A 27750-nucleotide genomic window follows, 5' to 3' on the forward strand; every position below is an offset into this window, starting at 1 on the left:
ATGGACAGTGGTCATTGACATATCCACACCTTCCTCCTGATGTTCCTGATCTGTTGGACATGTAATGAGAAGTCTTCTGTCATCAGCAGTGGAGATCTTCCTTGGCCGACCAATCCTTTTGCGATTACTGAGATCACCATTACGCTCTTTCTTTTTAATGATGTCCCAAACTGTTGATTTTGGTAATCCTAAAGTTTGGGCAATACTGTTTTATTCTTGCTTTACAGCCTCATAATGGCTGCTTCGACTTTCATTGCCACAACTCTGGTCCTCGTGTTGAAAAATGTGGAAGGTGATCAAAAGTTTACAAGCAAGCCTAGCTCTTATACCTGCACCAATGAAGCAATTAAACATACTTGAGTACTCACAAACAACTGTGCCCCAAACATCATGGTGTCCTGAAATGGGGGAACTATGTATGAAAAGTGCAGTAATTTCTGCATGGTCCAGCCAAAATGTATACAAATAACCTTGAATAAAATCTGGAATGTTCACTTTAATCATGTGAAATGTTCGAATACATATGTTAAACTGGAGCACAGAGAAATAAATGAAAATAGTATTTTTGTCCCAAACATTATGGAGGGCACTGTATCTCTATCCTTAACCACTGTCTGAAATTAACCATAACGTTTGTACCATTTTTGACTCTTAGCTATAATGGAACCACATAATCATAGGTTTGTTTGTCCTTTTTACTTCTGTAATATTTGATTCAGCTCAAGTCTGGATGAACTCTCACTCTATTCCAACGCTCTCTTCTCAATCAACTTCATTTATATTCAAAATTGTATTTAAAATGCCACTACCCATTGCTAACTTACATCAAATCATGTTAACCCAGCTTCCCTCTGCTTACTAACTACATTGACAACCTGCCAGGCTAATACTTCTAGTAATATTCTGGTGTGTAAGTTCTAATCTAAATTAAATGAAATAAATGTGTTTTTTTTTAACATTTATTCGTTCACAGTTTTTGGCTACCACTGGCAATACCTGAGTTGTACCGTTCTTCCCTTTGCTGGTGAACTAAGAATCCATCTCATATCTGGAAGTGCAATAATGAAAAGCACTGTATAAACGCTGAGTAAACATTTATGGGAACTCCCGGTTAGATTCGGGATGTATTTCACGATCATCTCTGCTATAAACTATCTATTGGTTTTCGAATGAAATTATCACAGTTCTGGCTTGGGCGGGGGGGGGGGGGGGGGGGGTTGGTGGATTATTTGTCTCAAATGGAAATGTTGGTGAGCAGCATTGTCCACAAGAAAATTTAAGCTATGGAATAATTAATATAAACCTTGCACCCTCCTTATGAAAATAAACTTTTATCTCCAAAGCTACTGCTGTTGTATGCTGACTGGAGAAAGACTTAACGATGTAAAATTCGTGCCATTTCCACTTCATACGAATGATTTTCCAATGCGGTAAATTTACTGCCTCAATTGCGATTGAAACGACATTAACAAACTATAATTTTGCCACTTTCCCCAAAAATGTTGTTAGCACAGAGGTCATTAGTCATCTGGAACTTCGCTCAGTTAGAGAACAACATAACAGGTTTTCAGAAAATTGGATAATTTGATAAAGACACCAAGTCTCTCGTAGTATAAATAAACTCGTATTAGTCCCGTGTTGGGTCATGGACGGTGCAGTAAAGCCACGTTGTATCTATGTTGATGGAGATTGGAGTTGCATCAAATCTGGACCCACTGAGAACATCAGAGAAGAGGTTACTATTTTGTCAGTTTAACGATTAACATAAATATCCATATTTTTCCTTTTTTAACGTTTCAAGTCAAATTTGTCATATTCGAATTTGAAGTCATTTCCTGGTTTATTAAATTCCAGGTCAATTAAATGGTTATTCCAGTCATTATATAATTCCATCAAATCTTTCGAACTGGGGTCCATTATTCGGCAATTGGCGCATTCCCCGTACCTCAAATCGTTTTAGATACTTGTCCTACATTCCTGATCCAATATCCCGACAAATTTAGAGCCAGCAATGTGCGAAAAAAGGATTTCCGGCATGACTGATAATTATTGGCCGAGTAACTCCAAGATGGAGTTAAAGGTAGGTGCTTGGAATTAGCATGTAGATTTGCTCCCTTGCCAATTAATTGAGAGAAACTATTTAACTGAGGAATGATTCTTTTCCAGTGTGGTGGGCAATAATTAATTTAAGCACTTACAAGATAGTCTAAATATAAGGGTCGCCTTCATCTGTGGACGGTTTCAGAACAATCCCTAATTAATAGCTCCCCAAAAAGACCCCCCCCCCCCCCCCCGTGCATTTCCATTTTGCACACTATCTTCCCGGCCTTGCTCCACATCGGGTCATCCAATTATGCCAAAGGAAGTTAGACAAGGCTGATAACATTGGGCCAAAGCGATTGGTATCCCCTACCCAAACTGTATCGTTTCATTCTCATTGTTTAACATCATGACCTGTTTCCGCTCTGTAAATGGTTATATGGTTATATCAGTGAGCGCCCCAAGCTAAGTTTAATTTTGGGAATTAAGTTTGAAAGGGTTAATAACCTTGGCCAGTTTGAAATCAAATCCGCGCATCAGAGGGCAAAAAGAATTGTCGAGTTTCGGGTCCTGATGAAGACACGAAACTCTGACAATTCGAAAAACGAAACGCAAAAAAAGGAGAAAGATAAGATTCAACTTACCCGACAGCATGGAGGTCCGAAAATCGTTTGCAATCGGTATTCTCCGAAGGGCCGAGGGAGCTTGAAACAGCTCAAGCAAGTACAGCAACAACTCCGCGGAGGTTTAAACGGCTCCTGCAGGTACAACTCCAGCAGCGGACCCACCAGCCAAGTAAAGAAGACCCGACCACCTGGACGCAGAGGGGAGGCTCCAGGTCAAGCTGAGGCTCCTGGTCCTGAGGCTTCCACTCCCTACATCCTCCTGGCCAATGAAGAAAAAACTTGACGAACCCCCAGCCAGACTTCAACATGAGACATCAGTGAGTGCTGCCTGATGTCTTTATGGAAACATGGCTAAACGTGGACATTCCGGACACAGCACTTCAGCCCAAGGGCTACACCTTCCATCAAGCGGATTGAACACCCGCATCTGGAAAAACCAGGGAAGGCGGCATTTGTGTCATCGTGGTGCACAGCCGTGATGGTTATCCCAGTCCTGCTCCCCTAACCTGGAACATCTGGCTATCAAGTGTCACCCATTCTACCCGACAAGGAAGTTCATCGCCATCATCCTGGTCTCAGAGTACATTCTGCACCAGGCTAATATCAGGCTGGGACTGGAGGGACTGAGCACTGTGATTAAACAGCCATGAGATATCACATCCTGATGCCTTCCCGATCATTCAGGCCAACCTGAAGAAGTCTCTGACAAACTACCACCAACACATCAAATGTGAGACAGGTGAACCAACACACTTGACCACTGCTAGACCACCATGACCACACTTCGACAAGTCTGATTACTTGGCTGTACTTCTATACCTGGCATACAAGCAGAGACTGAAGACCACAGCACCAGTGGTGAAGACAGCAAAGGTATGGTTGAGAGAGGCACAGGAGCATCTGCAGGACTGCTTTGAACGGGTGGATTGGATCATATTCATTGACTTCATCGAGACCTGTGTGGAGGAGTCTGTGTCTACATGCAAATACTGGGTTTCCCCAACCAGAAGCCATAGAGGAATCAAAGAATCCATAACCTGCTGAGGGCAAGAACAAGGATACTTAAGGCTGGGGATCGAGATCTTTACAAGAAGTCTAGATACGATCTGCAGAAGGCCATCTCTGAAGCAAAGTAGCAATTCAGGAGGAAGCTAGAGACAGAGGCAGATACACGCCAGCTATGCCACTGCAGCCTACTAAGTGAAGGTGAACACTATAGATGGCTGTGATGCTTCACTACGTGATGAGCTGAACACCTTCTATGCCCGCTTTAAGATATGCCTATGATATCTTTCTCTGAGGACGACATCAGAACATCATTCAAGAAGGTGAACCCTTGCAAGGCATCAGGGCCTGACAGTGTACCTGGCTGGGTACTGAAAATCTGTACCAACCAACTAGCCAGAGTGTTCACGGACATTTTCAACCTCTCACTGTGGCAGTCAGAGGCTCCTACCTTCAAAAGGGCATCAATCATCCCAGTACCCAAGAAGAGTAGTGTGGGCTGACTCAACAACTACCGCCAAGTAGTATCCACTCAGCTCTGGATTACCTAGAAAACAGCAATTCATACATAAGCTTCATAGACTACAGCTCGACCTTCAATACCATTATTTCCTCAGTGTTGGTCAAGAAGCTACAAACTCTGGGCCTCTGTGCCCCACTCTACAACTGGATCCTTGACTTTCTCATTGGAAGACCACAGTCAGTACGAATTGGAAACAATGTCTCCTCCTCACTGATTATCAACACAGGCGCACCCCAAGGATGCATGCTTACCCCCCTGCTCATTATACACCCATGACTGTGTGTCCAGGCACAATTCCAAAGTCATCTACAAGTTTACCGATGACACCACAGTTGTCGGCAGAATCACAAACAGCGATGAGGAAGCGTCCATGAGGGAGATGGATCACTCGTTGAATGGTGTATTGACAATAACCTTGCGCTCAATGTCAGCAAAACCAAGGAAATGATTGTGGACTTCAGGAGGAAGTCAGGAGAATATGACCCAGTCCACGTCGAAGGCTTAGTAGTGGAGAGGGTCAAGAACTCAAAATTCCTGGTTGTCAACATCTTCGAGGATCTGTCCTGGAACCTTCTCATTGATGCAGTCACAAAGAAGGCTCGCCAGCAGCTATATTTTGTGAAGTGTCTGAAGAGGTTCAGAATGTCACCAAAGGTTCTTATAAACTTCTACAGGTGTACCGTGGAGAGCATTCTGACTGGTTGCATCACTGCCTGGTGTGGAGGCACCAACTTTCAGAATAAGAATGAATTCCAGAGGGTTGTTACCTAGGCTTGCGACATCACAGGCACCAGACTTCACTACATCTACATGAAAAAGCAGCCTCTATCCTTAAAGACCCCCACCACCCAGGCCATGCCCATTTCACTCTGCTACCATCAGGAAAAAGGTACAGCAGCATCAGGTCAGCTTCTTCCCGGCTGCCATCAGATTGCTGAATAATCAATCGACATGGGCACGATTTTTGCTATATTTTTATATAATGTGGCAAGAGGATTATAATATGAATGTTTGCACTAAGATCCTGCCACAAAGCACTGAAATTCATGACTTGTTCATGACAATAAATCCTGATTCTGATTTCTTTTTTATCCCTGCTGATGCTGCTCGGCCCAATTAGATCCTCTTGCAGATTATATTGTGCTCCTCTACAGAGAGAAATTTGCACTGTTCCCCCTTCTTCAGTTGTACACGAGTGGAATTCAGACAGCGTGGGCCCTTAACGTATGTTTTAAACAGGATATTTCGAAAGTACTCGAGGTTTTCCGGCTCCTCAAAACACTTTATTTTAATCTCCATGACGAGCGCTACAGTAAGTGCTATTGAATACTTTTTAAGAAATACACAGTCCGGAACTTTTAGTTTATAACTTGCGCCATTCCTGGAGTTACTGCGAAGTTATTGTTTTCGAAACAATTGATCAAGAGCTTGTTACATTCCAGAAAACACAGGATGGAAAGTCGGGATTTTCAAACCAAGCAGTTGTCGTCGCCAGTTATAAAGACGTGGAGAGGGTTTTAATGATTTTGACGGAGCGACAACAGGGGTGGGATTTTGTAGTAATTCCAGGGATGAGGCCGTTTAAAAATGAGCAGCTGTGGATTGTGGAGATTCATCGGATTTTTCAAAGCTTTCTCAAAAACACCTTTGCTGAGATCTGGCTCTTAATAGTTTAAAATGAAAGACATTATGAGTATAAAGTGATTTGTTTAAAAGGTGTTCCAAGTCGTATACTGTATATATTACCAGGTTTAATTCCGCGCATCTAAACCTGCTACTAGTCGAAGTCTGGTTCTCAGACATTCCTAGTGCTGACCAATTTTGTATTCAACCAATATCGAGTATATTTACCGAAGAACGAAATTACATGTGAATTTATTTTTAACAACGTAGCCCAATATAATTTATAAGTCCAAAAGTTAATGGAATTCCATTCTGGCTCACTTTGTACATCAATATGAGTGGAGTCGACAGGTGTGGTTTTTGGAGTACCATTACTAATTGATCCAAAGAGTTTATCCATGGAGTATAAAAAATATTGGTCAGCGCATAACCTGGAGGCTCGATTCAAAGCTGGAGGGTTATGTTGTCTCGTTCGCCTCTCAAGAGTGATGATGGGTTTTAAGTGGCCTGGATGATCAGTCGAGTTATTCCGTTCAGAATAAGAATCAACGTCCTTCGAAATATCCTGTTGCAATACCAGTAAAAGATCATATGTACGGATATTAAATTATACTTGAATGTTTTGCTTCAGAATTCAGAATACGTCAGTATCTCTTCTCCAGTCGATGACCAGACTTCGGCCCGAATGACCTGGTGAATAGAGAACAAGTTCATCATATAGGTTTTCAATGTCAAATAGTCCATAGTAAGTATATCAGTGTCTCGAGTCTGGTGACCTGTACTTTAAATGTTTCAAACGCCTAGTCTGGCGCCCTCAAATGGGACGATATGCAGATGTGAATGTATATCCCAGCACTCTGGTATCGGAAAGACTACGTTGAAAGCAGGACACTAAAATCAGATTTTCTCCAATCAAAATCAGTTCTGGATCAGTTTGGATAGCAGATTTTTACGCACAGTTTCAACATAGCCAAGAAGTGGGTGGGAGTGGGGGGGGGTTGGGAACGATTAATCTCTTGTGCCCAGAGCGGCATCCTTAATTGAATAATCCCCAGTTCACTGTTCCCTGGGGACCCCACTGAGTTACCATAGTTAAATAAATCAAATGCACACACTCTTCAACTAAAGATCTCAGAAAGGGTCAAACAATCAGATTTAATCTAAACTGGTTGTTTCAAACACATGGGAGAGGCAAATGAATATAAGCAATGCTAGTCTTCAATTTCTCAGTATAGACAATAATCCCGCAATTCCATTCTCAATGAACAACATACATACAGTCGTGCAATGTACAGTGCAACGAGAGTGCATTAGTTCCATAATTTTCTTTCCCCCCCCCCCCCCACCCACCGAAAAATGTAAACATTCTATTGGTACTGTAGCCGATCTCCGTTAAAAGTCTTTCTGATTTTTGTGGAGCCAGTCTTTCCAGACATGTTGTAACGGATTATGTAATATGAGAAGTGGTGGACAGTGAATTCAACCTTTCTTCTTGAAAACGTTGCCTCTGGCAATCGTATTTTAGTTTTTAACCATTGTATACATGAATTTAATATTAAATACCATTAAATGTCTTACCTATTTTTAGAAAGAGTAGCGCATTGCAGCAAATCCATAAAAGATTAATTCCTTACATTTGGCATTAATTATCTTCAGTGTTTCCCCTGTTTAGCCTGGTAGTAAATTACAGAGTTACTTTTTAAAAAATTTTGTTGAGCTAGAAATGAAATGTAAACTTTTTTTTGTTCTGGGCGGAGGACCATAAATCGCCCTCCATTAACCGGATTCCCCAGAGTCCTGATTCTTATCAAGATATAGTCAGTTAAATGTAAAAGAAATTATGGCTAGCATTTTGCTATAAGAAAACTATGCGACTGGCGCGGAGTTGTTAGAAGCAGTTTGTTCCATTCATGCATTTTAAGGTTTTTTGGTTTGAAAAAAATATATTTACAATATAAATCATTTTAAATGGCGACGTTACCAAGTTGCGTCGATGTTTAAAATGACAACGCTGACAGGTAGAGTGGGTCATCAGAAAAACATATTAGATCTTTTTAGGTGAAGCAATCTGGAAAATGCGATGCTATCTAGATTGGAATATATGAAAACTAATAATTGGAGATAGTCACAGGTTGTGTTTGGTTTTTTTGTTCTGATCATCTCAGAGAATTTTTATATCTTAACCATAAAACCATTTACAGAGCGGAAACGGGCCACGTCGGCCTTTCGAGTCCGCACCGGTTCACCTCCATGTACACATCCAAACTTCTCTAAAATGACAGAAGGGACCCTGCCACAACTATCTCATTTGGAAGATCATTCCATTCTGCCACCACTCTCTGAGTGATCTTCCAACAGTACTGTGAAATTTTCTAAATCAATAATAAAAATAACAAATTTTAATCCAAATGAAGATGTCCAAACATCTTATTTCAGGTCAAATTTAATGCATCCTCTTCCTTGTGGGATCTGCAAGCAGTTAATTAGTGATTAACTTGTCTATTAGTAAACTTTGATCTATATTATGATGTCGTTTACTCGTCGACACATCTACTAATAAAAACGACCCAACTTTAAAAATCAAGGAGTATTTACCTTTATTCAAAAATTCCCCCCCCCCCCCCACCAAAATAAATTGGGTAAAGATGGCAAAAGGGACTAGTTTCGGTACGTTTATTAGTTCTGGGATTTAGAAAGTTTCGATAGGCATGCCAATTGTTAAAGTCGCAATGTTAAGTGCCATCGGAGTAAACCTTTTATACGATATGAGAGCAATAGATTTTACATTACCTAACCACTAGATATTAGATATATAGGCAGTTTGATGTCCGTATATTGGATGTTTCTGACGAATTGCAACATGACTGCATCATTAACCCAGTGTATGTTTACTCTAGATAGCTTCTATCAGGTCATTTTAACGTATAACTATCCAGTGAACTGGCCAACTGTTGCACCATATTCACCAAACAGCGCAGGTATTGTCCAGCTGGCAGGGTTGGTCACGTGATTATTCCCATTTGACATAACTGCATGGCTTTTCAGATAGGAAATTAACTTTTGTGCGATAGTCCCAGTTTCTATATATAAAAATAAATTGTTTTCTAATGTTTTAACTACTGAATGGTACGCTTAATGTTCGCTAATTATTGTGTGAAGGTATTTACATAAATGTACATAGAAGTATGAGAGAATAAATGTCCAAGCAATACATCCGCACATTATCTTTATATTTAGCAATTATCTGTCCTTGTAGTTGAGACAAATGAAGAAGGATCTTCAGTATCTCTTCCAACATTGCACAATGCCAACTATTTGACAAAAATCTCTCAATAATTGTATTAAAATGTTTAAGACTCCGTGTGATGTGATCGAACTTAGTCTCCATATCTCATTATTATGGCTGTAATAATATTGAGACCTATCGATCCCGCAACAATCGCGAACGTTCAGGTAACAGAGTCGCAAAGGTCAGGGTTTGAAAATTGCCGAGGAATATTGATAGTCGACGATCCGTTCTCCAGCGAGAATATAAAAGACCATGTAACGGAAGTGAAGATGACTATTTTCAATAATGGGATTGAGTTCTGCTGTGCGAGGAGGATAATCCAGCAAAAAGGTGCATTAATGTAATCAGATTTTTTTTCTGAGGGCTTTGATTTGTATTCATCGAGAACTGTTTACATTTCATCTTATCGGTATATTGTCTCGGTACAGAACTTGTCATCGACTAATGTAGATTTCAAATTGGTATTTGAGTTAAACAGCTTCGCGGAGGTCACGCAATTGATGAATGAGGTTTTAAAAGATGCTAACATCTTTATTAAACCATTACTTACATAAACCAAGAGTATTGCGTGTTCGTACAAGTGCCACAACTCACCCAGCAAAAGTGTCGAAGGGGTTGAAAGGTTATATTTGTTCCTGGTTTAATTGTGGCATCAAGCTTGTCTTAAAACCATTTGTTTGGATAACGACAATTGGATCTTTTACATCGTGTGCAGATTGGAAACCAGAACGATGCCCGGCTGATTCATATTCACAGCAGACAGGTGTTTGTTACTTCACCAAATCTTCATATTAGCATTCCCCACTAAAACAAAACATAAGGCATTATAAGTATTTGGGACGAGCCAAGTGTTTTAAATAAATTCAAATGTATTCCCATTTCGCAAATAAGTTTGCTTAACTTTTATTCTAATATATTCTTCCGGAAATTTAACTCACAAATCTCGTAATTTCAATATTTTAACGTATTTCTATAGTAACATTTTATCCGACGTTATAGAATATCACAGAAAAAAGGACTACGAGTTATACAACTATTCTCCCTTGATGGTAAAATTGTTTCTATGAAGAACTCATATGTGATTATATGCATTAAATTTCACTATCAGGAAAAAATAAACCGGGTTTATATTTATCCAAAGTTTGTATTTGCCGAATGTGTACCGCGTCATTAAAATGTTGTTAGTTTTCTTTAAATTATCCCTGTAACAATGTTGTTTCAATTTCGCTTTGGAAATCAACAAATACAAATCCCTTTACCGAGACGTCTCTTTAATTGGTCCATGCTGTTAATTAAAGAAGTCACGTAAAATAATGCTATTTTAATTATTCCCTGTTTTGTTGATTTAAAGAGACAATTTCAAATATCAATTGGATACCAAACTGTCCAGTCTGTCAGTTCCATTGCTGCTTTACTTTATACATTTCTCAAGAACATATGAACAGTTAAATTCTGAAAATCAAGGTCAAAGTGCAGTAGTAGTGCCGGTTACATTTGAAAATATGTTCTCAACGTAAACAGAGAGGAAATCCCGAAGGATGAAAAGAAATACGAAATTAATCATATTTTAAAGGCAAATGATCATTATTTAGGACAATCCAGCAAAAATGCACATTATTGTGATAGTTTTTTTCTAAGAGGTGGGCTTTGATTTGTATTTATATAAACACCATTTATTTTTTAAATGATAGTCACTAATTTTACTCTGTGTCAGATCCTATATTCACTTCATTTATTGGCACGAACTTGTTTCTCAGAGGGGCTTATTGAAAACTTCTGAAACCAACCAATATTTTGCAGATGTGAATTTGTGCTGACCATAATTTTATTTCAGAACCAGTGGTGCCAACCCGTCTGCCGTAAGGCAAATGGGTTTGGGGTGAATCAACTCGTGGGAATTTACCCCCCTCCCCCCCTTCCACCGTCGCCCTCTTTCGGGAGAAAACGCTGATATCCACCCAGAGGCCTGATTGGAGCCAACCTAAAAGTTTTATGAATAAAATTATTGGCTGCATTTCCATTATATTTTTGTGGTTTCCTTTGGTAAAAGGATAGCAATTCAGGAACAACTGGGCCAATTTGTTTTATTTTAGCAATGAAATGGATTGCACCAGCCGTTGACCTGAAATCCGAGCGGGATTTCATTTTGCCAGGAGCTGACATGTACACTTGGAGCAACGTTTTTGTTGAAGTGCTGGGCAGTGACCTCTTGTGATTGTTGAAGAGCCGCCTGACCGCCACTCTGTTCCATCGACCTCGTTTATAATAAAATATGGTTTTACTGACACTCGGTTCGTACCACTTATTTTAATCAGAGTTACCCGGGGTTTTACTAGGATTGTGGGGTGGTGTCGTGAAGGGAGGGAGCACAGATACGGGTTAATATGTGGAAACTAGCAGTTAGTAGATCAAAATGGAATTAATTTCCGATAGGTTTTAAAACATTTAAAACCTGGATTCCCTGTTAATTCCAGATGTACGAGAGGGATCCCCCCCCCCCCCCCCACCCCACCTTTGATCTTTTATCATCGGGAAAGATAACGGACATTTCAGGACCAAGAGTGGGCTGGATGGCCAAGTATTTGTCAAAGGTTCCGACGAAGGCGGTCACACCAAAACGTTTAATTTCTCTTTTCAGATTCTGACCCACCTCCTGTCATTGTTCTCCATTCCGGGTTCTTAGCATGTTTTCAACTTGTGTTCCTTAATATTTAACACCAGCATTGAACAGATGCAGCAAACCTGTTTTGTGGATCTTGGACATAATGATCACCGGTTTCTGTCAAGATAAGGGAGATAACATCTAAAATCAAATTTCAACTTGTTTTGTTAATTCGCCCACGAAGGAACATTGTGATAAGAGGATGCAAAATAATGATAAATATTTCAGGAAGCGATGAAGTAGCGCACATAAATACCAGCAGTATCCAAATCTCTATGTGCACTGCTAATTTGAACGATTGTTTGTTAGTGGACCTGCACCAGTAAATTATATATCATTTGATAACCATTCATATTCGACATTTCACACCAACAGAGTTTTGCAACAACAGGCAAATTAATCCGCTAAATTCCACGAGGCGATGTGTTACATTGTAAATTATGGTGATACTGGGTTTTAACCGAATGGTGTTAAAATCACCCGGATTTTAAATCCAAACCAGCATACGTTGTATAAACTCACAAGATTATATCAATTTTTATTTGTTTGTTTGAATGGTTTTAATAAAAGAGCACGAACATCCTTTATATTTGCGCACTTTGGAGAGGGCCTGTCATTAAAATGATTTTAGTCAACGCTTTTCGGTCCCGAGAAAAATAATGTAAAATATCCAAAACAAGCCAGGGAATGTTTGTCTATATTTATAAACATAATCCATTAAACTATCCATCTAAAATATTATCTCCATTTTGGCGATGTGAAGAATGTTAATTTTAGCCTTTTAATATGAGAATTTGAAACAAACTGGATTGCTTCCATGCCACAGTGTTCTATCAATATTATTTTTATAAAATATTTGTTTTGTCCATATTTTGCTTGCCAATAATTCTGAATAAACTTACTGGAAAATTTTGAGGACTCTGCTAAAGATAATGATCATTTTCATATTTTATAATGTCTACATCGAGAAGACTCGGGGCCATATTATCTACAGTATTTTGAGGCACACATGATGTGAGCGGGTCAGGTGACAACACAGGTAAGCTAATGTTCTATTTTAAAGAATCCAGGAGAAATCATATATAGGAGTCATCCAATAAAGGATAAAAAGTAAGGTACAAGTGTAGCATTATTTATTTTAATCTATATTAATAAATGAAGAATAATGTTAAATATTAACGGTTCCAGCATGGAAGTACGTCAGAATTAAACTATACATGGTGGTGCCATTCCCAGTACTTACTTTTCCTTTTTTCAAATGAGAGTGTCTAAACTAAGCCTTTACGCTTAAACTTAATGCTTAAAGTGTCCTTTTGCAATATTCCAACGCCATTCTTCCTGTTAATAAGGCATCTTAGCACATGTCTGTAAGACAACTGCTAAATATTAATGAGACGACCAGCATATATTTAACTGCCTGTTGTCACATAAAGTGACCCTGGAATTGAAGGGTATTGCCTCAAAGATCATCCAGCCACCTTAATATCTGAAACGAAGAAACGATATAAATACACTTTATGTCTGCAGTTAATTCGAAAAGTTTCCAGCTATGTTGTATTCTATAGTTAAAAGCATGATACAATAAAAATGGGAAAAAAAATGCCAACAGCTAGTACATGTACAAATGTTATCCAAATAATTTTGATTGTTTTGGCTGGTTAGTACCATGTGCGTTTTCATTATTGCTTCACAACCGCTTGTCATACTGTAAAGCAGAGTGACCTGGGTTCGGTGTGCGGAGAAGTTCTATAAACCCAAATCTGACAGGGATCTTATTGGACAGAACATTTCTGACTGCCTCCTGATAGATCCAGTCAATGATTAAACAACCTCTTTCTCATTAGTGCAGAATTATAACCCAGGTTTCGAGTAAGAGAAATATTAATTGCACACTGTGCATGTTCAATAAGGATTCTTTATACAATTCTATATTCATTTTATATTAAAAATAGTATCTCTGAATTTAAATCTGCTCACTTCATCGACGCGGAATGGATATTATTTAGAGAGGGAGGGGGATGATATCTGAGGTTCTTTAAGCGGGTCCTATTGCTGCACCCACGCCTGCAGAATTGGTTTAAAAAAGACGCTTTGACATCTGGCATATTTCTTCAAAATAAAGCTTATAACGCGATTTAAAAAATAAACACGCACGCCGGTTGGAGGAGCAATTAGAAACCGTACAATATCAGGTTAATAAACTTCCTGGCAAGTTCATTTGACGTTTCCTTCCGCGTCTATGAATCCGACTTTTAACAAATAATGGGGAAAGGAGGAATAGGATGGGGGAGGGGACCGTTTTCTCCAAACAGATGTTGACAGAAGTTTCAATTCAATAATATTAGTAGATGAAAAAGACAGACATGTTGCACTGGCACCGTACTGGCCGCCCAAATCTAGGAAAAGGGTCTGGAGGGAAACTAATGATGAAAAAAAAACGTCTACTCCGTCTCAGTTGCCTTAATTAAATGCATGGAAAGAACCGAGAGCCTCACATCTGGTTTCAATATGGTTCTCTTTGATGGCATCAAGTGTTCTTTTCCCATATCAGGCCGCTGCAAGTAATAGGACGTCTATTGCAGCTCGGAGCCCAGACTTGCCATTTCCACACATGGACTCCCCTTCACTCCTGTTGAGTCTTATTTCTGAAACCTCACGCAATCTTTGGAATGAGCGCAGGGTATATTGGAGCAGGGGGTGGGGGGGAGGTTAGAGATGGCCATTTCTCTATCATATTGTAAAGACAAAATGTTAATAAACGCGAGAAAGGAACTTTGTTTCTAATAGCCCCCTCCCCCAATAATGCGTTTTAAAGCACCGCGAAGTATTCATAGAGATCGCCAACTAAAAAAAATATAGAAAATATCTTTCCAGGAAAACTTCGGATTTTTCCCTCCCCCTTTCTGATCCGTGTGGTTGTTGCACAAGTGAAACAAAAGCTCGCCGAGCTGCTCGCATAAAAGCTCGAGTACTGCTGTTTGTTGCTGGGATCGGAGCGCCCCACCGCTCTCGGGAGGTGCAGGAGTCTCACATTGCGTTGAAAAGCAACGAGCACAGTTTTATATATCTATTGATCTATCTATCTATGTAGATTTGAAATGTAAGTGAAGTTATTCGGGTTCGCTTTTTCTTGTCATAAAGTTGATTTGGCACTGCTTGTGTAGGTGAGTACATGGTGCTTGTAATATTTTCTTTTGCCTGAAGCAAGTAACTATTTGTGGCCGTATGCAAAGAAAGCGGATTCCTTTTTTTCAAGGGAAGGGGGAGGGGAAGGTGCACCACGATTGGTATAAAACATGCAAATTAGTTCTTTTAACCGCAATGCAAAACAAGTCTGGGTGAGTTGACGGGATAGATAAACAAGCTAAGTCTTTGAAGTATTTTCCTGGCTGTCAGTTTCTCTCTCTTTTGTATATTTTTCAGATGATAATTACGTCTTCTAACGAATTACAAAGGGATCCGAGGCCAGATTACAAGAGAGCAAAGGTTTCATTTGCCCGCTCTAATCAAAGTGGTGGGAGTGCTGTGATGGAGAGGGGTCTGTAGAACGTCAGAGGCACAGAACACAGGGGCTTTGCCACGTAATTACAGGCCTGTATACCAGAGTCTCGTCTCCCTGGGGTCGCCAATTTTAATTTATTCGGCGCAAAACAATCCCTGGACGGCACTCTCCTGGCTTTTGAAGTGCCAGAAAGGCCTTTTTTTCTTCAAGCAGAAGTATTGCACACTTCAGAGTTCCCCCGCCTAGAGTCTTCCAACCCAAAACTCTTTACCCTCCTGTGTGTCTCTCTCTTTTAAACCAAGAGTAAGTTGAGAAACCTCACTCGTACATCTGCAAAACATCATTCTTTCTAAACTGATGTCACCTATGTGAGTCAAGAAGGAAGGACAACTTTTCTTCAAGCTCCTGACTATGTACTGCTGTTGCATGGGCGCCGGAGAAGTTATCAACTGTAAGGAAAGTTTGCTCATTTTTTTCCTTTTTTAACGTTTTGGTTTTCCGGCGTGGGGTTCAAGTGTGTGGAGACCTGTTCTGACAGAATTAGCCTAAACTGGAGGCGAAAGGTGCCGAGGTTCAGAAGATTGATAGGTTTTGTATATATAAATTTTGTTTTTTAAAATAATTAGTACCTAAGCCATGACTTCGAGTTATCCCCACGTAATGGACAGGCAAGCGTCCTCTGTACCCAATCGCTTGGAGAACACTATTACAGCCAGTATGGACAATTTACAGTCTAAAAAGAATTTCACGGTGAGTCACCTGCTGGATCTGGAAGAAGTGGGGGAGATGAACCTTCAGCAGGCCGACGAGGGTGTCAGTGAGGCGGGCAGGAAACTGCTCGAGTCCCCGGTGGTGACCAGCGGCAGTGACACTCCCCAGCAAGAAAGTAAGTGTGAACAATGCTTAAGTAAATGGGGGACAAGGGTTTACTAACGGGATTATCACTGTGGCGCAAAGAGTGATCATCGCATTAACACGTACGTGTAAATGTCGTGGAGCCGTTTGTTATTACGGAAGCGTGGAGATGTCGCTTGGCACAGTCCCGAGGCGCCTTTTATGAGGCATATGGAGGTAAATGTTTGGGGGGTGGGGGCGGATGAAGAAAAACAGAACACTTAAAAGTTGATGATGCAGCATCTCACTATAATAGCAAGATTTTCTACATTGTCGTTTTCTATTAAAAAAACGTCCCTGATGCAAAAAAAACCATTCTCGACATTTGGAGATCGGGTATCGCCCCTTTGCACACTGTGTTCTAACTTACTAGGGTTTTTTTTTTAAAAATGACTGAAACCATGAAGTATATGTATGTAGAAAAATAGAGGGGGCATAAACTGACAACTAGTAGCCAGTATTGAGAATACCACTACAGTTCCTTCGCGCAACAATGTTACAGTACAAAGGCAGGTTTGGAGAGTCTATTTAGACAGTTACTGTATATATAAATTACACGTTCAGATGACACACATTAACCCAAATGGAGAATATTTCAAGGCCATGTCTGTATGGATAATAACGTCGCCTACAATTGATTTGGCAAAAAAGGGAGGATAGTAAAATCAGAATTAATTATACAAGGAGGAAGGAATATGCCGTCCAGCTATTTAGCAATGCGTCGCTCTCATTAGCAAAACCATATTGTTTTGATCGTTTATTGTCAGAGAACATATTACAAGTAGACGTATTAAATTTGACAAAAATGCTTTAAATGTCCCCACAGACAACAACACTGGTAATGACAGCTAATCTGATTAGTTTGATAAATTGATTGGTCATGCATCAACGATAAAAGTCGACATCTTTGTTTTCAATGAATCATGCCTAGCATGTAAAGTTAAGGAAACATTTACTTCTAATTATCCACAGGAACGCATTGGCCAAAACCCACTCATTCCCCGTGCACAAAATAAATCATGTTTTGAAGTAAAATAATTTTCATCTCCAGAACCACAGTTTGCATTTCCTGTCAGCACCGAGTAGATAGAGGAATGCATGCTCGGAGACTGGAAATGACTTAAAATATCTACCTTGCATATCAGATAGATGCCAACATGAGTGTCAATTCACAAATATTTCGATCTGGGAAAGTCCGTTTATTTACTTCACGTACATAAAATACAAACCACCCCTTCAAAACAAAACTTAATTCGACTCTCCACTAGTGCTGGCACCAGTTTGCTAATAAAAGATAAGGGGAAAAAACATGTAAATTATTAGTTTCTTTCATCCTGCTGCAGTTAAGATAAAGATTGTTAGAAGTATTCCGCCAACCGCGGATCAGAGTGAGTTCGATGCTGCCTGATTGATGTGTAGTGTTCAGAATGTCTCTCGTTTCTCTCTCATTCCCTCTAGAGACCCCTACTGACCATTAGATACGGCTTATTGAGCCAGCCTGGCCTAAATTCATCAGCCCCCACCCCTTTACATTTCCCTGACAGCACAGCAGATGTGGATCGGCGCCGGCAATATGCCCCGACCGGAGATCTGCCTTGATCCCCTGGTCTGAGAATCTGCCCCAAGCAACACACACAGCCTGGCGTTCTGAAGAAGGCCCCGAGAAACGATCCACTAACGTTTTATAGTTTATATTTCTCCCACAACATTTTGAACAATCTAATTATGAAACACGTTGGTGATTGTGAACATTTTGTATTCTCTAAGTTTCTTAAGCTAAACGAATGTTGAAGGAGAATCAGATCTAACAAGTTAATGCATGCGTTAAAATGAAGATCCATCATTCCAATTAAAAAAAAAACTTAAGGATGAAGGCTCAGAATTAATCGATGTCCTCCAAAGGATATGATATTAATAAACGCATTTTAACCGAAGGAGCAGAATTTAATTCGAAGACGTGTCTTTGAATCTATGTGTCACTCCAGACACGGTATGGAGAAAATTCGGATGCTTTCACATAAACCATGGGATGATCCATTCAGTCTTCACACTTCACACAGTTAAGACATTTGCGGCACCTTTGCAGACAGGCAAAGTCTCTCAGTCAATTGAGTAACAGCGCAGGGCATTTATGCAATCAAAACGACTTGACACTATTTCTAGACGTGTTAGAACGTCCTTAGCTGCTCCTTTGATGTAATACAGAGCTGAAATTTTATCTGTAGAAGCAAACATGATGCGTTCTGAAGAGTTTGCTTGAGGGTGGCGGATAATCACAAAGATTGAGTGAGTTTCCGAACAAAAACGCCGTTAGAAAACTTTTCGCCAATTGATTTTTGTCGATTGGAAGGCAAACATTTCAGGGACAGGGCGATTACAAGTTTATATCAAGTAAATTGTTGTTTATCAATCTGATTCGCAGTATCATAGGTTACAGCTGTAAATAATTATTTAATGTTTAACAATCAGAATTATTTCAGTCTCCAGTGGATTTATACAAAGGCTATGATTTGCTGAAGCTTTGGTCTGAACCATTTTCGAACTGAATTAATCCGTCCACGAACTGTTCTGTGCAGCCGCCAAGGAAATCACAAAATACATATTGCCCTGCGCAAGATTACAAACCAATTAATGTGCCGTTATATAACAGCAATGGAATGCAGGTTTGAAACGGAAGGAATGTAAAACAGAAGGAATTGTCTAAAAAAATCCCCAAATTGGAATGCACAACCCACTGGCACATTAGGCATTGCTGCCATTTCTTCAATTAATGTGTGGATCAGGCATGTTAATTAAACTAAGTACATTCAATGGAGGTAAACAAGAGAACACGCAGTGCTGGAGAAACTCAGCAGATCGTGCACCATCCATAGAACGTAAAAAGACAGTCGACGCTTAGGGCCCGAGTCCTAGTTCAATGGACCTTCTAAGTTTCTCCAGCACTTTTTGATCTACATTAAATGACATTAAGTTTCTATCTTGTTGGATCTGCATACTCTTATATATGCTTTGCTCCACTTTGAACGGATGTTTTTTTTAAATGCAACACGGTGCAGGCAATTGTGTAATAGAGGTAATTCATACAATATATAACTCACATTCATTATTTGCATAATTTTCTTCAGTATAAAATGTTAGGCCATGGACAATTCATGCAAAAATCTGGAATTGCTCGAGATTCCTACATGAAATGACTTTCAGTAGGTAGGAAGATGACCATTCGATTAAAGTTTTAGTTATTGTAAAAACAACCAATCTTTCAATGAAAAAAAAGTGTAAGCTAAATATTTCTCTATCGTCGCGCAAGTTTCCTGTACTAGGAAGTCCCTTATACTACGAAGTTTCCTGAACTAGGAAGTTCCCTGTAGTGGTTGCAGTTTCAGATATTACGCGGGAAACCCGCACTTCTTGGAACAACATTGTTGCTCAGAATCTCTAACACGCTCATCAATCAAGACAAAGTCTTGGTTTTTGAAAACGGGAATTGCCTACAAATGAAATGGAGGTATATTTAAGTGGAGGCTGCAACACCTGGTATTCAGGACATGAAGTATGGAAATATGCAACACACAGACGCTATTTTATGGCCCATTTATAATTTATAAATAAACACCATTGCAAGGGGGTTCGAAAAATAACAGAAAAGATTCATCTGATAAATTGAAGTCATAGCAGGGACATAAAACTCAACATACTACGTTTAATAAATAATTGTGTCCGTTTTGTCTGGATATTTGCCCTTCAGTTTGTGCGTTTGAGCAGTTTTGTAGGCAATGTCGAATATCCATTCCAAGCGTGGAAATCAAAGGCTTTTATTTTTATATCACGCATGGATTTTGCTGCCTCTCATTTACTTCTCCTTTTAAGCAGGAGTAGTTGTAAAACAATGATATAATGATTGACCTTCGCGGACAGATTGTTGACGGTATCAACGCTGATGCACAAATAGCGTCCCTAGTACTGTACTCCAAGTAGAGTTTTTTTTCTAATTCCGCAAGTGCTAACTGATTAAACGGTGCGTGTAATTGTTTTTATGGAGTGTAGGTGATAAAATAAACACAGAGCAGAAGAAGAAGCGGAAGCAGAGGAGGAACAGGACCACATTCAACAGCAGCCAACTGCAGGCCCTGGAGAGGGTTTTCGAGAGGACGCACTATCCGGACGCATTTGTACGCGAGGATCTGGCCAGAAGAGTCAACCTCACAGAGGCCAGGGTCCAGGTAGCTTATTTCAATTTCGTTCAACCATTAGAACAATTGATTTTCTAGTGCACTTTATTTTCAATTTTTCTTCTTTGATGCAAAGGATTAGATAAAGTGAGTGGAGAGTTAAAATGGCATTTTCACAGGTTGTTTCTTCACTGTTTACTGCCCGCTTGTTACTAGACGGGATGTTTTTTAATTGCAAAGAGCAGCTCAATATTAATTATTTGTTTTCAGTTAACTAACGGACACAATAAAGATATATTGCTATCACAGACAAATTGGATATGGGCACTTAATTACAGTATTATCTTGTTTGGTCTCAAATAATATTCAATAGCGATCGGATTCCAACGTTCCATACATCTTATAACGACATTAAACAAACCAATAGCTACATGGTATCCTTAAATGATAATTGATGTTGGTGGCATACGCGATGGGGTTCAGAATTAGTGTAAAAACAACACCGCTGGAGGAGCTCAGCGGGTCGATCATCTGTGAGGGGAAAGGAATTGTCGACTTTTCGGTGGAAACCTTGGATCGACCCGCTGTGTTCCTCCAAGTTTGCTTTTTTTTGCTCCACATTCCAGATCCACAGTCTCTTGTGACTGGAAATGGGCACTTAGCGACTAGGCTATCAGACATTGTTTTCATTTCAGTCATTGTGCTCATTCCAAAAGTAAATACACAGTCTAGAATAGAATGACAAGAGTGAGCTCAACCGCAGGAATACAAGGAGAATGAATATACCCTTGTCTATGACAAATTCAGGCAGCCCACCGTCTGTTATTCGAACCCGCAACACACTATTGGTTGTTTTAAAACTCAAAATAATGATTCTTCGTGTTTGATCTTCAGAAATCGAAATAATTTGTGCGATGGTTTTAGTTTTACGCCATTCATATTGAAGGTAGGGTGGGGAACTGAATTCATTCGAAATGGATTCTTGATGAAAACGTTTAAAATAAAAATGTGTTTTTGTATTAAAAAAGAGCTTCCTTACTTCTAAGAATCCATTTCGAATGAATTCAGTCGTGCCTGCTGCATTGATTTAATTTGTCTTTTTGTTCACTGGTCAATGTTACTCTTGGTCAAATTAATTGTATCCTTTCATAAATCTCATTATTTTTACAATCGAGCCAATTTGTTGATAAAATAGTTGAAGAAGCATACTGGAATCACACACTGTTGTAAAACAAATGAGACAGAGCAAGATGTACTGTAGATGCCCATTGCCAAAGATGGTTTTTAGAGTCCTGCTGTGTGTTTACAAACGAAACCCTAATGATATAACTTTATATATAAAAAAAATACAAGTTCCCGATTTCAAACTTGACAATAGATATTATGAACCTGCCATAATTACACAACTTCGAGGAGAAGTATATTTCAAATGGTAAGATGACTCGCAATATTCTGCAGGCAAGTTGATGTGATCATTTGCTTTTATCCAATAAGATCCACCATATAAAACAAAGATCTGGAATGAATTTCCGGGCTTCAACAGATAAGAATGTAGGAAAATAACGAGGGATCCTTGATACAATGGTATCTTCAAATTGAGAACCAAATCTCCCGACCAGGTGCTTTCAAATCACTATTTATGCCTCAGACAGAAGTTGAAACCCTTGCTTTGATGGATTACAATCCAATAAACCCATTCTCCAAAGCAGATCCAATGTACCATATTCCTTGGGACAGTCCAGTTATATTAAAATATCCACATTGTGACAGCCAGTATTTATTTCTCTGGCTGGAAATTTAAGGAGTACCTGTGCTAGATTATGAAGATGAAATGTCATGTTTTCTGTCAAAGAGATCACGTGTGTGTGTGTGTGTGTGTGTGTGTGTGTGTGTGTGTGTGTTTCAAACATTCAGGCTAAACAGGACAGATAAAATATCTCATCCACCCACTGTCCCCCGTCATTACCATAGCATAGGTCAGATATCTCAGTTTTTTTCAGTCAAGCCCTTCCAAATGCCATTCAGTTCGCATGATAACCTCGTAATTCCAGCGTAACTGCAAATGTTTTTCTATGAATTGAAGTTCCTTCCTTACAATTTTTATTTCTTGTGAAAATGACAAGATCAAGCATTTGCTCTTTCTAGGTTACTTGAGGACTTTTATAGGTTAGAAAAGTCACTCAAAATGGATTGACAACTCACCCACTTCTAAACGCCCTTTAAAAATCTATAATGTTGTTTATCTCCAAACTATTTGCAAAACATTGTACATTAAAATAAAACATCCACAGACGTGCAATTTAACTGGGGAGATTAGATTTCTACTTGCAGGGATTTTTATTCAGTTAAAAAGAAAATATACAAATTACATTATAACATGTGGATTTAACCTATTACGGTTTCTTTTTGTTTTAATTTGTCAGAGTTACGCACGACTAATTATTCACGCCTTTCCGCCCAACTTGTCTATGCCGACGAAGTTGTCTACCTATTGGCGATCGCCCTGAGTCTTCCAGTTTGCAGGGAAAATGATTTATGATGGTGTTAAGGGTTGTTTTTCGATTGTTTACAGTCGAGCACCAAACAGACCGTTTTGTGCGTGTTCGTAGCCCCCGTGCTCTTGATTAGAGTTGCAATTTGTGCAGGGCTCTGTAATAATGCAACAAAATGCATTCATTTAAAAGCGAGGGATGCAGTTTCACAATATTTATAAACTGACTTTCAATCCCCATAATCACGTCTTTGCACTCCGTCCCAGTCAATCTGTGAAGGAGATGGTTCCACTGGTGCCTTTTACATGGCAAAACCTTCACTGGGAAACGAACAAGGTCATATGGATCCCTCGCTGAAACTCTTTTACACCATAATCGTTAAAAAACCGAGCAAATGTTGAACAATCAAGTAAATTTAAAACATGTTTTTTTTTTCCCTCGCGTCAAGTCCCCGTTTCACCTCTCCATCGCTATCATCCCAGGTCAAAATAAAACTTTAATGTTATGTCCCCCTGGGAGATTTTGTCATTAAGACAATTCTCTCCCCATCAAGTGACATCCTTAAATGACTCCCCAAAGCTGAGAAGAATAATTAAGTTTAAATGAACATGATTTATTGTTTTTTTCTATCTTCCCTCAGGTCTGGTTTCAAAACAGAAGAGCGAAGTTCCGCCGAAACGAACGAGCCTTGCTGGCCAGTAAAAATGCGTCCATTCTCAAATCATTCAGTGGCGAGGCGGTGGAGCAGCCGATGGCGCCGCGCCCTGCGCCCAGAGCCCAGGATTACCTGTCCTGGGGAACGACATCTCCATATGGGTAATCTCTTATTGGTAATATATAAATATATATATATATCTATCCACGTTGCCTAGAAATCGCCATAATATAGTTGGAACCAGACTCTCCAGAATGCAGCCTCCAAGACTCAGAGTGAACTCCCCACCCAGCGCTCGACTTAATATCTTTATCAACGTATCATTCCAGATCACACAGTGCTCATCTCGCAATGTGAGCAATTCAAACATGACCGACAATTTCACTTGAAGTAGGACAAAAAAATTACCACCTCAAATCCAAGACTTGTCCTGTTTAGTCCTTTGCTTAATCTGGAGTATGAAAGTAATATGTTAACTACTTCACTGAAGTAATGTATGGAAAGTGCACAAAGAATAATGGATAGAGGCCGATGGCAGTAGTGTAGATTATAGAGATGACAGGATTTCAAAGGCACTTTGGTTAACAAGCATTTTAGAACGTCTCCATTAAATGGAAAGTGTTGTAGAAATTGAAAGATCTTAAACTGCCTTCTTTTTAACAGACAAGTGGTAACATAACAAGGAAGAACAATGCAATGGAATTAGATCATTAGTTATTTACCTACAGGCCAGGGATGATGGATGATTGTCACTATAATGTGTGCTCATTCTAGTATGATCCCGATGAGATATGGTTGTCCACCAGATCCAAATGAGCAGTGCTTCTAAACATTTTCATATTCTAGGGGAAATATAACAGAAAGTTTGAGTTCACTCCTGTGTCGTCTTAGATATTCTCTAGCCCCATCTAAATGTCTCCAGCAAAACTCCAATTCCCCATCCCAATCTGGAATCACCCTTGTCTTAATGTACTAAAATGGCCAAAGAAAACTTCACCTGTGCTTTTCTATTTGCCTGTAAATTGTCTTTGCTTCAGATAATCAGGACTTAAAAGTAATAAACATGTCAGGAGGCATGTTTCTTGGCAGTAAGAAATCAATGTCCCCACGGCAATTTATAATGGCAAGAAAATAAAGTCAGGATAAGGCTGCAGACTCGAGACTGCTTTCAGTGGTAACAAGGAATTGGATTGTGCACGGCCTCAATTCCCATTTGGAAATATTATTCAGGATGGTATAAAAAGCACTGAAATAGTTTCTATCAATGAACAGTTTACAAATGGTTTGGCATTAACTCATCTCTGGCATATCACTTTTACTGCACTTAATATTGAAATTGTATCCTCTGTAAGTACCTCAAATTGATTAAGGTCAATTAAAAAAGAGATAAGCAGAATATTAAAAGCTGAGGATACCAAATATTCTTCCAAAAATATTCAGAACTCACATTCAAATTTAACTTAATGTGGAACATTTGGCTCTGGTGAGACGGGGTGATGCTAATTCCAAAGTTAATTGTTTAAGAATGAAATTTTACAATAATTGTCATGTTTAGTTTTTAAAATCAAAGAAAATTACACTTTACACTTATCATTGCACTTCATTACAACAATATTTTTTCACACATCACTAACATCTGAGCAGTAAACAGCTTCATCGCGTTTCCATCAATTTCAATTACTATATAATATATACTGGATGAAATGCCATAATTAGAACGAGATTTAGAAAGTTTTGCAAAGAGACTGAGTTTAAAACAATCCTTACTGACTATTAATGACACTTAATTTTGAGTATTTTCTGCTTTAATTGGAATCTGTAATTAGGTGGTTAACATTTTGGTGGCTCATCTCGTGCTCATCAAGAACCAGCTGTGACTTGTTAAAATTGTTTGCTCTTTGCTAATAAGCAGATTCAAGAAAGAGATCTTTCGATAATAGGATTTCAACAGAGTGGATGTAAATAGAAAGCAACAGAAATATTATTTTATGTTGAAATTCTGAGCTGGATGAAAATGAATTGATCAATTTTATCTAATATTTTTAGTGCCATGCTTTATGCATAGTGAATACATATCATTATTTGATTTAACATTGCCATGGTTTTTATTTTGGAGTCATTTTTCTGATTTTAAGGCTAAATTAAATTAAACTAAGTAATGCTTCTAAAGTGGAAATCTCAGTTTGTCAAAAATACATTGAAAATGCAATCTCTCACATCCTTCATCTTTGTTTTGTTTTATATAAAGCTATCATTAAGAGGCAGTATAGGAAAAATCATTTTGTTTGCAAGACCACAAAACTATAGTCTCATGATTTAATCGGCATAGAGGGCTGGATACGGTCACACTGTTTTTTTGTCGCAACTTATTAATACAAATGGACATCATGATATTTACATGGAGAAACTCTATTCAAACATCTTTCCCAGATTGCCTTTGCCAACAAAGAACAAATGAGATAAACAGCTTGTGGACAGAAATCTTACGATATATAATTGTGACAATGAATATTTATGATGCTATTGTTGAAAATACAATGGAAATTATTTTGATTTAATAGTCAAACAATGTCGATCAAAGCAAAGAGCTTGGCGGCTAAGCAACAGGATTGAGATAGTACAAGGGAAAGTTCATTTATTTTTCAACCAGGCTCTAAGGTGATACTTTTAAAATCTACAAGACCCAATTCAGTTCAGTTGCTTAAATATTTTGTGCAAAATAGTTCAAACACTAACATAGCAGTACCTTACCATTTCAAACTTTTCAAATAAATAACAGAAATGATCATCAAGTGTGACAAATATTGCTAATATTAATCCAGCCAATAGGTCAATAATTTTCTTACAACAATCAGTTTTCCATATAGAGCAGCGCTGATAGTCTAGCTTAAAGTATAGAGTAGAAAATCAGAAAATAAAACATGTAAATGTATTGCAATAAAAACATAAGCAGAGAAGTCAATCTGATTTACACTGATTGGATTTAACATTTTAACCATATAACCATTTACGGAGTGGAAACAGGCCATGTTCGCCTTTCGAGTCCGCACCAGTTCACTGATTTTGTGCGCCCTCTTCAGGCATTGGTCCCGGTTTGTATGACTCGGTCTTGCACTCGTTGGAGTTCCTCATATAAGTAATTTTCACGATACCATCTTGCTTTACTATAATATCTAATGCTAAGTTCAAGCAGTTAACCCAGACACCTTGTTCATGCTGTTTCTTGGTTCTGTAGATGAAGAAAATCCTAGCTAATCTTTTCTTTTAATTACTTGTCCCCACACCTTTCAATATCCTGCACACACTCAAGTGATAATTTTCCAATCCCACTGTCTTTCCTGTAGTCTCATTATCAGATATGCACTGAGGATTCTAGTGGTCCAATTAATTTTTACATCAATTGTCATTTTGCATTTTTGGTTTCACCATGAAAATGATCTTTTATAATTCTTAAATATTTGCCCTACAGTCTTCAGGTATCTATCCTTCAGGTATCTATGAACAATCTATTTCTAGTCCCTCTGAATTTCAACATTTCTCTTATCATTTATTGAGCATTACTTCACAGATAAATAGATTGAATTCCATTCACCACTTGCCTAGTCTACTGCTAGAACATAGAATAATACAGGATATTACAGGCCCTTTGGCCCTTGATGTTGTGCGGCCCATATAGTCCTACCTAAACCCTCCCTATCCCACAACCCTCTATTTTCATTTCATCCAAGTGTCTGTCTAAGAAAATCTTAAATACCCCCAATGTTTCAGCCTCCACCACCATCCCTGGAAAGGCATTCCAGGCACCCACAATTCTGTTTAAAAAATACCCCTGATGTCTCCCTAAACTTCCCTCCCTTCACTTTGTACATATGTCCTCTGGTGTTGGCTGATTCTGCTCTAGGAAACAGGTGCTGGTTGTCCACCCTATTTATGCCTCTCATAATCTTGTAAACCTTTATGAAGTCTCCTCTCATGCTTCTACTCCCCAAAGTGAAAAGTCCCAGCTCTGCTAACCTTGGCTCATGAGATTTTTCCCAATCCAACCAACATCATAATAAATCTCCTCTGCACCCTCTCCATAGTTTCCACATCCTTCCTACAATGAGGTGACCAGAACTGAACATAATACTCTAAGTGTGGTCTTATGAAAGATTTGTAGAGTTGTAACATGACCTCTCTACTCCTGAATTCAATCCCCTTATTAATGAATCCCAGCATCCCATAGGCTTTCTTATCTATCCTATCAACCTTTGTGGCAACCTTGAGGGTT

At 39.0% G+C, this 27750-nt stretch overlaps 1 protein-coding gene and 1 long non-coding RNA gene across 7 annotated transcripts in view; one reads left to right on the forward strand and one right to left on the reverse strand.

The window, feature by feature from the left end:
• Positions 1-6053: 6053 nt before the first annotated feature.
• Positions 6054-24318, reverse strand: LOC138762742 (uncharacterized). 3 transcript variants are annotated; one of them, XR_011357106.1, is made up of 5 exons: positions 24203-24318; positions 11757-11885; positions 9701-9910; positions 7396-7490; positions 6054-6507 (listed from the first exon to the last, which is right to left on the reverse strand). It is a non-coding gene; the product is annotated as an uncharacterized lncRNA (long non-coding RNA). The 3 variants fall into 3 exon arrangements; XR_011357107.1 differs by lacking the exon at positions 7396-7490 and having other exon boundaries at positions 24207-24318; XR_011357105.1 differs by lacking the exon at positions 7396-7490.
• prrx1b (paired related homeobox 1b) overlaps positions 14768-27750 on the forward strand; it is a 31421-nt gene continuing 18438 nt past the window's right edge. For 2 of the 4 annotated variants that reach the window (XM_069936315.1, XM_069936317.1), the window contains exons 1-4: positions 14768-14868; positions 15192-16156; positions 20209-20384; positions 23466-23641. In XM_069936315.1, the coding sequence (XP_069792416.1) occupies positions 15907-16156; positions 20209-20384; positions 23466-23641 (602 nt within the window). In that variant the 5' untranslated portion in view covers positions 14768-14868; positions 15192-15906. Of the gene's footprint in view, positions 14869-15114; positions 16157-20208; positions 20385-23465; positions 23656-27750 lie in introns of those variants that run through there. The other 2 variants (XM_069936318.1, XM_069936316.1) reach the window with 2 other exon arrangements.

This window comes from Narcine bancroftii, chromosome 5 (assembly GCF_036971445.1).
Source record: "Narcine bancroftii isolate sNarBan1 chromosome 5, sNarBan1.hap1, whole genome shotgun sequence".
In the NCBI taxonomy this organism is placed as follows: Eukaryota; Metazoa; Chordata; class Chondrichthyes; order Torpediniformes; family Narcinidae; genus Narcine; species Narcine bancroftii.